Here is a 13,354-nt window from a genome sequence, read left to right on the forward strand (position 1 = left end):
TCATTTAGAAATAATAAATTGATCTCATTTAAGATCAATATCACAAATGTATTAATTACTACGTTTTAGTGAAGCATCAGAACAAACAAGGAAGCACTAAACATCTACATCAGTTCAACGTGAAATCGAATAAAGTAAATTTAGAATAAAAAAAATGATGGAAATAACTGGTAATTAAATTGGTTTTCTAATTGCTAAATAAACTATATAATATATAAGCTATATTAAAGTGTATAATATATATATTAGTAGAGTTTGAGTAATAAAACTGTGATCCACCTCAATAAAGCGTTTTCCAATCAATAAATAACTCAATCAATAATACACTTACTTTAACTATATTTATAGGTTTGCTTTTTCTTTAAAGACAATTATTACATGTGATGAAAAAGAAACCAAGAAGAACATGAATTTTGCATGAACTTTATGAAAAGCACATTTTATTACACATCTCATACCAGTGCCATGTGGACAATTTATACAAGATACATCACAATCTAAAGTGCACAAATACTGTACAACCAAAGGATCTTAAATTAAAGGGGAGTGGGCAAGCAAAAAAAAAAAAAAAAGAGAAAGAAAAGAAACATCACATTGATTTTATATATAATATATATCTATGTTAAATAGAAAAGAAAATTAAAAACAGCAGATTATTTTGAAAAGATAAAAGGAAAAATAAATCAATCAATCCCCATCTTTCACAAAATGTCGAAACCGAAAATCAGGATCACGATAAGGAACACAGAGCTTTGGCACCTGTGGTTAAAATGAAAATGAAAAAAAATCTAAAGCACTTTAAAATAGTAGAGCGAGGGGAATAGCGCAAGAGAGAAAACCCGAGAAAAATATTTATTTAAGGGCTGGTGTAAAAGGCATAGTAGCTTTTGGGCTGCTCTTTTCCATACTCGTCGCTTGTCACATCCTCGCACTTTATGGTTGGTGAGGCATCGGCCCCGGCTGAGAGACGTCGTCTTTTACACACCATGGTATAGGGCGCATCGAATTTGTCCAACGGCTTCAAATTTGAGGCCGTTTCCAGACCCCAGACGCCCCCGGCACCTGCTGTGACCGCCGTTCCTTCATCCTGAAGCTTATCTTTAGAGCTTGTCGTTATTGTCGTTGTCGTGAGAGGGTCTTCAGGAAAGGAGAAGGAAGGTGGACTAGGACGAGGCGACCAAGGCAGACCAGCAACCATTTTCCTTTGATAGGAACTTCTCCCACCACTCCATCCAGCTGAGACCGAGGCAAAAGCAGAGGATTCTGGGTAATACCCAAACGAGTGCGGGCTCTGAAGCGGGAGAGGCTTGATGCCGTAAGGAAGGACAGAGTAATCGGCCTCATTCTGCTGGACGGGTGTGACGAACCACCTCTGAGCGGCGGAGGACGAGGATGATGCAGAGATGGACGAGTCATCACTCTGAGGAGACAGAAGGCCATTGGTCTGGGGTACGGCACGCTCTCCACCATACAAACGATGGTTCTGGGGGAGATTATTCACAAACTGGTCCTGGAAGAAAGGTTGCATGGCGTAACGTGCTCCTGGGACGATCTGGTGCGAACGAGGAGAGTCAGTGGGGGACGGGGTCAACCGGTCACTTTCTGGAGCAGTGTACATCCTGATACAGAGAAACAGAGAGAGTTATGCATGTCTACAGATAATGAAGGATGTTGACAGGAGAGAAAATGCTTTTACTTTTTCATTAAAAACTAAAGGTTTTCTGGGGACCACTTGACGGTTTTCCTTCTAGAACCCAAAGTACAACAGGGGACGTCCCTGACGAAGTGGTTAAGAGCAAAGAAACAAATTGCATGTGAAAACCAAGTACTCAGAGTACTCAAGTACCCATTTTTTGTTTCCTTAAAATAGGACACTAAATGCTTTTAAGAACTGTAAAGATACAAAATAAATACTTTGAGGAAACCCACCAAGCACAGGGAGAACATGCAAACTCCATGCACACAAAGCTGGGAATGAAACTTGGCCAGGAATTGAATCCGGACCGTGGAGGTTCAAGGCGACAATAGGCCACCATGCTCCCTATTGTGTAAGGTTGATTTATACAAATTCATGCAAAATGAACTCTGGTCAAGTTCTACTTTGAGTCTTTCCTGCAAAGGGACGAGAGCAAAACCCTAAAGAACTTTTCTGTCTTCACGCTTACCTACTCTTCTGTCTAACGATCTATTACTCTATCCATCTATCTATCTATCTGTCTGTCTGTCTGTCTGTCTTTCCCCATCTGTTTCTTTCCCTCTGTATGAGTACATCCATCACTCCCGCCATCTCTCTAGCCCTCCTGTCACACCTCCCTCAAAATCTCCATCCATTTCTCATTTGATTCATCTGTCAAGCTATCCATCTACCACTCTACGACAATCTATGCATCATCTCATCTCTACATCCATCTGTCTCTCTGAACAAGGTGGTGCGAGTGTGTGTGTGTGTGTGTGAGAGAGAGTGAGAAAGAGAGAGGACACTTACGAGTCATAGTTATCTCTGAAGCCTTTAGCAAACGGGTTGTGGTCAATCTTTAACTGTGTGATCTGGACAAGAAAGAAATAATCATTTTACTAATGGAACACAAGGTCAGGAAAGCGTAAGGCAGCATGTGTGTGTGTGTGTGTGTGTGTGTGTGTGTGTGTGTGTGTGTGTGTGCGCGCGCTTACATCTGTATTCTGGTAGGCTGTGACAGCGATGAACTGGTTTTCAGGGAAAGTGAAGGTTTGAGTTTTGGACTCGCCGCTCATGTCCTCCACCCCATCTTCACTCACCTCCACGATGTGCAGCCTCGGCTGGTACTTATGGAGAGACTGCAGGACAATCATCTGCATACACACACAGTGACAGACAATAGATTATTCTCAACATGGTAAAGCAGAAAGCTTTTTTAGAATTTAGCCTACTATTTTGGTGTATTATTTTGCTGTTGCATTTTAACCACACACACACACACACACACACAGCAGATAATTGCTCTGTCTCTGCAAAAACAGTAGACACAGTAGTGTCAAACCACTGAACCACCATGCATACTCAGTAAAAATCTTTACTTCAGCCAAAACACACACACACACACACACACACACACACATCTTCCAGTAAATGTTTATTTTTCTGCATTTGTGCCACACTTCTTACACGAGGTCTCATTAGCAGTTATGTGAAAAAAGAACATCAAGTTATGCCAACAAGCTGCTGGCTAATTAACATTTAGCGTATATGCTCATATACGCGCTCCTCCAAAAACCGACGAAGTAAAAACACATCACCTTTAGCTTTTTGGTCCATAGTTTTATCGCTACACTTTAAAACTGAACAATGGAGGGTTTATAAACTGCGTTGCATAATGGGTAACACACACACACATCACAATGCCTTATTAAAACTACCTAGTGCTGTAGATGGATGTTTGCAGACAAAATTAATGAGCACTGAGGACAGAACAAGTTCTCAGAGAAATAAAATTATATATATATATTTATTCATGTTTTAAAACCGCCTTAAACAGTGTTAACACCGGTGCAAAACTCACATTTTCTCCACTTCCACTGGTTAAATTTAGCTAAACTTGACGGAAGCCCTCATTTACACCTGCTCTAATTGGCTAGCATGCTAACTTTCTAGCGAATTGCAGTAGCTTGGCTTCATTATCGACTGTGTCTAAATGGAGGCATTAGAGGGACCGGCACGGAGCGGCTTCCAACTGTTCAGTTCTGAAACAAAGGACTTTCAAATAGAAAAGTTCTAGAACGTTCACAATTTAAGAATGTTTAAGAACGTTTAAGAGATTAAGGGAGTGTTTTAGAACACAAGCATATCAGATAAACGAGATCTACTGCAAGAGGATGGGATTGTGTCTGTCAAAGTTGCTTCATCACATTTTCTCGGATGTTGCATGGTGGTTTGACACTTTAGTGTTAGTGCGTGCGTGCGTATGTGTGTGTGTGTGTGTGTGCACAGAACCTTTTTGCAGCCTTTGTGCTAATAATCAGCATTGTCTGTGCATGCGTGTGCGCACACATCTACTGAATAAAAATGCATAAAGTTGATTTGTGAGCATAAATAAAGTGGAAATTTGCACCTCGGACACTGTGCATTAAGTTCACACGGCTTAGGGCAATTTCACACCCGGGATGTGAAACGTTTTGTCTGAGCTGCATGACTACTGTAAGTAAGGACTTAATTGTAAATAATGTTAATCCACTTAAACAGTCATGGTATCCCAACGATTTATTAATACTATAGCGTGTGTATTTTGAGATAAAATTCAGTATAAAATATAAACACTACGATGCTAAGAACACATGGTCCCCACAAGGTCGCGCGCATGTATGTGCATACGCAAAAACATAGGACTAAAACGTAAAGATAAAAAACACGCCGTCTTCAGAGTAATACGATTATATAACCGTGTTTATATTACTGAGGACACTCAAACTCATGGTCCCCACAGATACACTTAGCACGTGGCTAAAACTGCAGCCGACCCATCACTGGAGGACTTAATCATGGATGGAGCGTAACTCCTAACAAGTCCTAACTAACCCTGTGTAGATGCTACAGGAGACTGAAGTGAACTGTATCTACTATCTCCATTATTGCAATCTAACTACTTTACATTTTGTACGTAATACCTCCACCTACAGTGCAATTTGCAACCAGTTCCAACCAGTTTCTACTTTGCAAGGACACAGTCACTGTGTCCAAGGTCCTGACAAGGTCCCCTAACGTCCATTCGTGCTTATGCATGTATTTGCAATAAAATGTGTCTGTTAGAAAAAAATCATAATTAAAAAAAAAAGGAGACACAAGGATCTTACGGTTTACTCTACCACCAGGTTCCACTGTCCATTACTACCACGATGTGTGTGCATTTGTGATTTTTTTTCCCACCCAGTCCCGACAAATTAAGCAAAACCAGAACGTGTGCATTTGTGTAGGAAATTAAACAGAATTGTAAATGTTGTAAATGTGCATGCATGTAAGCAGGAAGAATTAATTTTTCTTTATTTAAGCAAATATACACAACATTCAGATACTAGTAACCTTGTGGGAAGAAAGATGAAGTCTTTCTTCTTACATGCATAAAGATTTACAAATTAAACTCACAATTCTGTTTGGGGGAAAAATGTAATCATAAGTACTCTTTTTCTTTGTTTGTTTATTTACATTACTGTTCTTATATGGATACTCCGGCCCTCGCATTTTCTCTTGAAAAGGGTGTGTGTGTGTGTGTGTGTGTGTGTGTGTGTGTGTGTGTACCTGGGTATTGTTGTTGTTTGCACCCTTGTTGTTGGTCAGTTTCAGCTTGCTAAATGAAATCTCTTGCCTCATCCAGTGAGCTCCTGTATTCGGCGACTCGGGATGTACATACATTTTGTTTCCTGAAACAAACAAATTATGTAAATTATTCAGAACTTCTCAATTCCTAATTCCCATGTTAAAAACATCTTGTTTTAATGCCGAAAATTGTTTTTTTAAAAACAAGAAGAGCCTGAGCCGGCTTTACTTCCTTAACCTACAGTATGTGGTCAGGTGCTCTGAATGTTCCATAGGCACCATGTGTTGTTTTTTTTTTTGTTTGTTTTTTCCTTAGATGTGGTGCAAAAATTAAAGAAAAGGTCATACTGAACAAACTCATTAAAACAGCCGAGTCTGTTGTTGGCTATAAGCTTGTTACCCTTGGAGGAGGTGGTCGGGGACAGAATGCTGATGATGATAGAAACAGCCTTTGATGTCCTTCATAAACATTTGAGAAGCTTAATAGCGGTTTCAGCAGCAGACTCCGCTATCCTACTGTTTAAAGCAAAAACGTTCCTACAAAGTGCCATCAGCCTCCACAACTAACATCAGTCCGTGGTCACTGCTCTGGACAACCCAACCACTGTGAGCCTGCTTGCTCTGCTTGAGATTTATCTTCCTTTAATTTTATTTCACAGCATAATATCTATGCTACACACATTTACACACGCAGTCATTTTTTCTGTGTTCGACCTCAGGATTATTGTAATTTTATGCATCTAGTTGCTGTGGCAATCAAAATTTCCATTCATGGATTAATAAAGTCAAATAGTAAAATCAAAACATGTTAATTGAATAAAACAACAGTGTTCTGTTTTGAAGAGGATATAACCAGTATATATTTAGATGAAGTGTGAGGAATGCTGCTCATTTCGAAACACACACACAAACAACACCCACTGTTGTCCGCAAAAGCTTCTTAGTTTCAGAACTCATAGTGAATTTGTGCTTTATTCATGTAAATAAAAGCAGATGCTATTTGGAAACCAGCAAAATGCAAAAGTCAAATTTGAAGCTTTTTTTTTTTTTTAATCTTAAGATAAAGTTGTTACAGGTTTCATATCTACAGACTATATAGATAGATTCAAGCTGCATTCATTTATTTGTTTATTTATTTAAAATATATCAAATAACTGAAATTATGTCATGCTTTTCATAGATAAACAATTTTTTTGCCGTGAGAATTTTGTGCAATACATACCAAATGAAATCATACTATGAATATTTGAATGTAAATGCTGGCAACATTTGTGTTATATTTTTATTATTGCAATTATTATTATTATTATAATTATTATTTTATGTAAAAGATGGGTACCAAAAGGTATAAAAACTTATACATTTGACACGACCATCCCACTGACCATAAAGGACACAGTTACTAGTGACGTATTTAATAATTCTGTTTACCAGAACCTAAATTCCTATTTGACTATTAGCAAATATTGTATAAAATAATCAGACTGAAACTAAAAATTTCCTGTCCCTGTATTTCTCTTCCAAATGGACTTACTGTACATTCCATAAAAAAAGAAGCAGGAACAAGAACATGTTCATATGAAGTACAGATCGATTCATTTATCAAAGAGAAAGTGACAACACTTTTCACAGTTTTCTTTACAGTACTGTTTGTCACGTTTTGGCGAAAATGCCACAAGAGTCAGATTTTCTACACCGTACTTTTTAACCTAAGTTACCATGTTATACAAGTGTTAGCATTTTTAAGTCACTGTATGCTTCTAGTTCCCTTTTCCCCTGCAGTGAAAGAAAATGCACTGTAACTTCACACACTTAAAGCTGCACTCATTTCACACTAATTCTGTGAAAAAAGTTATTTATATAAAAAAAAGAAACACTCCCTTGTAGCTGTTGTGCAGACCCTACAGTTTCTGATGTGTGTCGAAACTTTGTGTCAAAATAATTTATAGCAAAATGTTTACCCCTCAATTCAACCCATTTTTGTCATTTCTCTAAATGCATGCAATATAAATAAGCCCATAAGCTTTACTCATGTAGATCACATAGAATGGAGATGCATGCTCCTTTATAAGGTTCGAAATGGTTCCAAGCTGCAACTGCTCATATCTTGGGCTAAAATCATGAGCTGTAAAAAGACATTAATATATAGAATTTATTAATTATTTAGGTGCTGCTTAATTTAAGGCCTTTTTTCCACTAAATGTTTGCTCGCAGCATGCTTCTGATTTTGTTTTTGTTTTTATTTTTATTTTGAGTTTATTTAATTGCAAGAAATCTCCATCAGTGGTGCATGCTGGTGTAATGTTTAGCACAATGTATTAAACAGTTACATTACTTTTAGAGTGGAATTTTATTGTGCATGAAATTCTTTAAAACAATAAGATAGTGTTTCACTGCTGTGTTTGTTTGCATAATGTTTGTAAAGCTTTAATACGTCACATTTCACGAGTTTCAAGCCCGACTCCAGCCATCATCATCATCCTCACCTTGCATGTTGTTGTCCGCTTTGCCACACGTGACCCATTTCCCGCCCTGGAAGCGCCAGTGATTCGGATCCGCGAGCACGACCTCCACGAAAACGTTGTAGTGCGCGCTCACGTTCAGTCCCGCGATGTTGAAGCTCAGGAAAGGGAACATGCGCCTGCGCAGAACACAACATCGAGTTTGGGTGGTTGTTGTTTAGGGGGAAAAAAATATGAGAGATGGAACAGCGGCTACCCGAGAAATAATAATAATAATAATAATAATCATTTGTTGTTGCTTGCTTGTTTGATTGATTGATCGTTAGTGCGCAAAGTTTGGAGCCTGGATACCAGCAGTGTGTGTCTCATTTACATCACTCTCTTAAGAACCGGAAACGGATCCCGAAAAAAAACAATATCGAAACAAAATAATCGAATTAAACATTCAGCGCAACGAAGGGCGAACATACGCATGCGCAATGCAAACAAGATTAAATTTATAGCGTATTTTAATGCACACAACTAGCACTATAGAGCGTTTGCTTTAAATAGAACATCTAAAAACAACTATAAAGGAATAAAATATATAAACCAATTTAAACTCCCTAATTATATTGAATTTGAAAATTATAATTTAACATTCACAACTAACGGAATAACCACTTATATTAAAATATATTAAACACGTATAAACATGAAACCGTCTAAGCATACAAATCATAATCATCATTATTATTATTATTATTATTATTAATAATAATAATAATAACAACAACATTGTTGTTGTATTGGTGGTCTTCATTTTGCGCACCAGTAAGGAGAAGCAAGGATAAAAGCATTTCACTCTTTTATTTCATCAAACCCTAAACATTAATTCGCATTTATAAACCAAATGTATTCATAACTATTCAACTTCACCTAAATCGGAGTAAATGTTAATCATTATTTACATTATAAAAAAATTAAAAAGAAGAAGATACTGTAGATGTGAAGTGAGGTGCTGATTGTGGAGAAGAGAGACAGGGGTTATTTTCTGGATAGCATTTTTTGTTCTATAGATTCAGTTAGATATGACTAATGATCAGGGTGAATATCATTGGATAAACACGCATGGCTCTCCCACAGGACACTACAGCAGCAATAATAATAATAATAATAATAATAATAATAATAATAAACTTCACTTCCTTATTCATTACCACTCGCGCGTGTAAGAACTTACTGTTCATTTATCTACAGTATCACCGCAAACGCGTGCAGTGTGATAAACTCGACCTATTCGTGTTTATTGGAAATGGAAAACAAAAATAAAACAAAGTTCGATTGATGCATGCTTTTTATGTGAAAATAAATACGAAAAATCTTCACACTTCTGGTATAAACAAAAAAAAACTGCAACATCAATTAAAAAAAAAAAAACACACACAAATAAAACAATACATAAATTAAATTGCAGTTTCGATTCACCCTGACACATTACCGGAAGTACCGCTCAGTTAAAAAATTTCAGTTTGGATCGAATCTAAATATACACTTCTAATTGCCGCTCTTTGGCTGCGCATGCGCAAGATAATTTCACCAACTTTTTTCCCCATTATGCGTGAGAGAAATTTTATCTGTTTCGTTCAGAGACAGACAAGAATTAAATGTACTGAATTCATAAGCACCCGATAATAGGTGTCGCTTTATTCATGACTTTAAAATATATCGGTGTAATCATTTGCTTGGAATTACGTGAAAATTATAATCCACACAATAATCACCTTTCCTGAGTGTAATGAGAGTTTTTAATGGAACTCGTTTATTAATTAATTAATTAGGAACGCGCGATGTTCGCGGTTGTTTAGGAAACGTTAACCGGTTTAATTAACTAAATGTACTGAATAGATCAAAACATAACGTTCTGAAATATTTGTAAATATAAATTATAATCTACACATCACCTTTCCTTATTGGTTAGGTTGGAGTGGCAGGGACTTTTTTTGTCTTGTACAATTCTTTATTTAGCAAGTTTCGTTGTATAAAATGAAATCAGGATTTGATTGATAAATAAACAAACAAATAAAAACAGTAAATTTGGTTGCACATGTATACCTGCTGCACTATTTTAGTTTACGTCTAGTACAAGAAGAAAAAGGAATGGAAAATTCGTTATTATTATTATTATTATTATTATTATTATTATTATTATTAGCCATTGCAATCTGTACTCTGCGACATCTTGTTTTTTTTCTGCTAGATTGCCATTTAGGCCTGACCATTTATATATATATATAAAAATAAGCTGGCACTTGAATCAGTTTCTTCAGACATAGGCCTATTTAAAACAAGAATAAAACCTGAAAAGTAAAAGATTAAACAAAGACCACAATTTGGAAGAGAGAGAGAGAGAGAGAGAGAGAGAGAGAGTGAACGTGCGCACACCCAGAATACAATTTAACTAAATACAATTTATCACCACCATTGGTTAGATCCTTACCTGATGCTTGTTATTATTGTTGTTGTTAACATGGATTTCTCTTTTTATTGTTTACTCAATATGTTATATGTGAGAGACGTATTAAATATGCACACAATTAAAAGACCCACTATTGTAAAATCTGATGTATATAATGATATATGTTGATTATCTCTTTTTAAAAACGAAATTATAAAACACAACATGACCCCACTTAGCATCACCATGTGGAATATCCCAGAGCTGAGCTCATCAACCTTTGGAATGACAATAATTATAGAAATATTTAAAAAACGTACATACTGAGAGAGAGAGAGAGAGAGAGAGAGAGAGAGAGAGGGAGAGAGCGAGCTCGTACCTGCCCTGCTTGGTGATGATCATCTCGGTCTGATGCCGGTGGAACTTGAGCCAGAGCGCACGGTTACACAGGTACACCTGCGCCCTGCCCACGGCGAGCCCGGGGTGGTAGGACGGGTACAGGCAGGTGGGCCCCTGTCCGAACTGGTAGGCGGCGGCGCTGGGAGGCGCGAGCTGAGCGCGGGAACTGCACACGGCGCCCGGTGGAGGCGGCGGAGGCGGCGGAGGAGGAGGCGGCGGCGGGGCGAGCACCGAGGCGGCGGAGGTGTACGGTGAGGAGTAGCGCGCGGCCGCGCCGCCGTACACCGGGCCTGCCTGCGCTCCGTACGGGAACAACGAGCACGCGCTCGCGTCCGAGCTCGGCGAGATGAAGTAGCGGTCGGTACCGAGCTCCTCGATCCCGTAGCGCCGGGTCACCAGCTCTTCGTCCTCCTCTCCTCCTCCTCCTCCTCCTATTACCGGAGAACTCTTTCTGCTCTTACTCCCGGTGGAGAACTCATCCCCCTCTCGCTCCCCTCCTCCTGCGCCGGTCCCGGTTCCTCCACCACTCGCACTGCTGCTGCTGCTGCTCATCATCATAGCGGAGCGGTACTTCTTACCCGGGTCAGGCTCGTGCTCGGTCCGGTCCGCGTCACCGGGGAAGCCGTGTGCGCTGCTCGTGTGCGCGCTCGTGTGCGTGGACGAGCCCGGGCTCGTGCTGTCGGAGGATGAAGAGGATGATGAGGATGATGAAGAAGAGAGCGTGTAGAAAGTCTTGGGTAAGCTGGGCAGCAGACTCTCCAACTGCATACTCGATCACACACACACACACACGCACACACACACAAAACAACAAATAAAAGAATAAGTGCGGGATAAATCAACCAGCAGGATAGTGCGCTTTCAGGATCACTGTGATGATGTTCTGCTTCGGTTTGTGTCTGAGACTCTGATCTGAGGGTACAGGGGGTTTATATACCACACACACACACCACAGAAAGAGGCGGGGCTGCCTTTTTCTGACACTGGGGTCCGACAGCAGCCTTGTTAAATCAGTTCAGAAACTAATTAGTATTTCATCTTTAAAAAACTAAATTAAGATTTTAAACACACAAACACTGGGTTGTTGCAAACATGCATTAAGTTTTATAAGCCTAATATCTCAATAATAACCTGTAGAAGAGCTCATTTTAAACGAAGGCGAGTGTTTTAAAGTAATTCAGAGTCTATAAAATACCACTTGCTTGCTTTCTATCTCTCTCTCTCTCTCACACACACACACACACACGTTCAGCTTTACGTGACTCAAACGTAAGAGGAGACTTATTTTATCTTTGCTAAGAAGATTGATTCTTTAACACACAAACACAATGGAACACGCACACACCATACAACCAATCACCCCCCTACACACACACACACACACACACACACCATCTAACAAGGGTAACCCTTGTTAGATGGTGTTAACCTAATACTAACCCTAACAATTTAAAAGAAAGAGCTATACGTAAAGCACACACACCAATAAAAAGAAAGACCTAAAACACACACACACACACACACACCTCTCCCCAGTTGAGTACCGTAAAGCGACGATGTTTAATCTCTTCTTTCTATACGGTGTTTGAAAGATTGTTTTTTTTTTTGAAGGTTTATTTATTTTCTTTGCCCTAAACTCTTCTCTCTCTCTCTCTCTCTCTCTCTCTCACACACACACACATGCACACAAACAGGAACGCGTCCGGCGGCATTAAGAAAGCTTTGGGTCCTTCTTTAGAACGTGCGCGTGGTGCTCCGTCATGGTCCCTCCTCCTAACCATACACCTTACACACACACACACACACACACAGGCGGAGAGAGATCCTTCACGTGTTTCCCCTTGCGACACTTTCGTTAAAAACAATAATTAAAAAAGATCAAACAAACAAATGAAATAAATATTATTATAATCAATTAAACGCTCCTTTAAATCAATGATTATAATTAATAAAATGCATTAAATAAACACGCTCGTCAGATTCTTCGAATAACGCACACATTGTCTAATATTATCAAACAAACAAATATACAAATAAATAAATAAATAAATAAAAGTGAGTAAAATGAAGTGAAACGCGAGGAGGAGGTGTGAGGGCATCAGCTGTGCTCGGGGGAAGAACAATGATCAGTGTGTGTGTGTGTGTGTGTGTGTTCATCAGCTGAAATGTCTTACAAATACAAGTGAAAATGTTGTAGATATTTATGATTGTTTACGTTATTATTTGGGATGTGATTTGTTTAAACTCTGATGTTATTCGCGGTATTTATTAGGCCTGATGTCGCTTTTGTTATTAAAATAAAACAAATACGTTTTTTAAAAAATTATTTTTAATATATATTTCTTGAATGTTTATAATGTTCATATTTTTATCACAGTATTTTACTTTGCAATTTTTTTTAAATATGTTTTAAATTCATTTATCTGGTCTATGACTGAAAGAAACGAGACAACAACAACAACAACAACAACAATAATAATAATATTAATAATAATAAAAATGTCCCGTTTTTTTCTCACAGCGGCAGTTTTTTTTTCTTCACTTTAATGTGTGATGATGAGATAATGAATTTATTAATAGTTCATTTATGAAGTGAACAGATGCCAGAAGAGGACGCTGGGAGGTGAGACTCTGGTGCGCGCTCGATAATCAGGCGTTAATAATAATAATAATAATAATAATAATAATAATTAAAGGGGTGGAGGAAATCCCTGTAGGCTTTGCCTGTGTGACAGAAGAAGAAGAAGAAGATGATGATGATGATGATGTTAG

General features: G+C 38.4%; 1 protein-coding gene across 1 annotated transcript; it reads right to left on the reverse strand.

Moving 5' to 3' along the window:
* Window positions 1-407: 407 nt before the first annotated feature.
* On the reverse strand, window positions 408-11,480 carry eomesa (eomesodermin homolog a). Its single transcript, XM_053491172.1, has 6 exons — window positions 10,563-11,480; window positions 7,771-7,925; window positions 5,267-5,388; window positions 2,671-2,829; window positions 2,486-2,547; window positions 408-1,619 (listed from the first exon to the last, which is right to left on the reverse strand). The coding sequence occupies exons 1-6, from the start codon at window positions 11,348-11,350 to the stop codon at window positions 857-859; spliced, it is 2,049 nt and encodes a 682-aa protein (XP_053347147.1). The 5' UTR covers window positions 11,351-11,480; the 3' UTR covers window positions 408-856.
* Between the last annotated feature and the right edge of the window lie 1,874 nt (window positions 11,481-13,354).

The sequence above is a fragment of the Clarias gariepinus genome, chromosome 2 (assembly GCF_024256425.1).
Source record: "Clarias gariepinus isolate MV-2021 ecotype Netherlands chromosome 2, CGAR_prim_01v2, whole genome shotgun sequence".
Lineage (NCBI taxonomy): Eukaryota > Metazoa > Chordata > Actinopteri > Siluriformes > Clariidae > Clarias > Clarias gariepinus.

Bases quoted from the DNA above. Each gene is read 5' to 3' on its own strand.
- eomesa (XM_053491172.1), bottom strand. From the start codon at position 11,350: ATGCAGTTGGAGAGTCTGCTGCCCAGCTTACCCAAGACTTTCTACACG. The intron at 7,926-10,562 runs GTACGAGCTCGC...TGTTCTGCGCAG, and splicing joins ATCATCACCAAGCAGGGCAG to GCGCATGTTCCCTTTCCTGA. The intron at 2,548-2,670 runs GTAAGCGCGCGC...TTTCTTGTCCAG, and splicing joins CAGCCTACCAGAATACAGAT to ATCACACAGTTAAAGATTGA.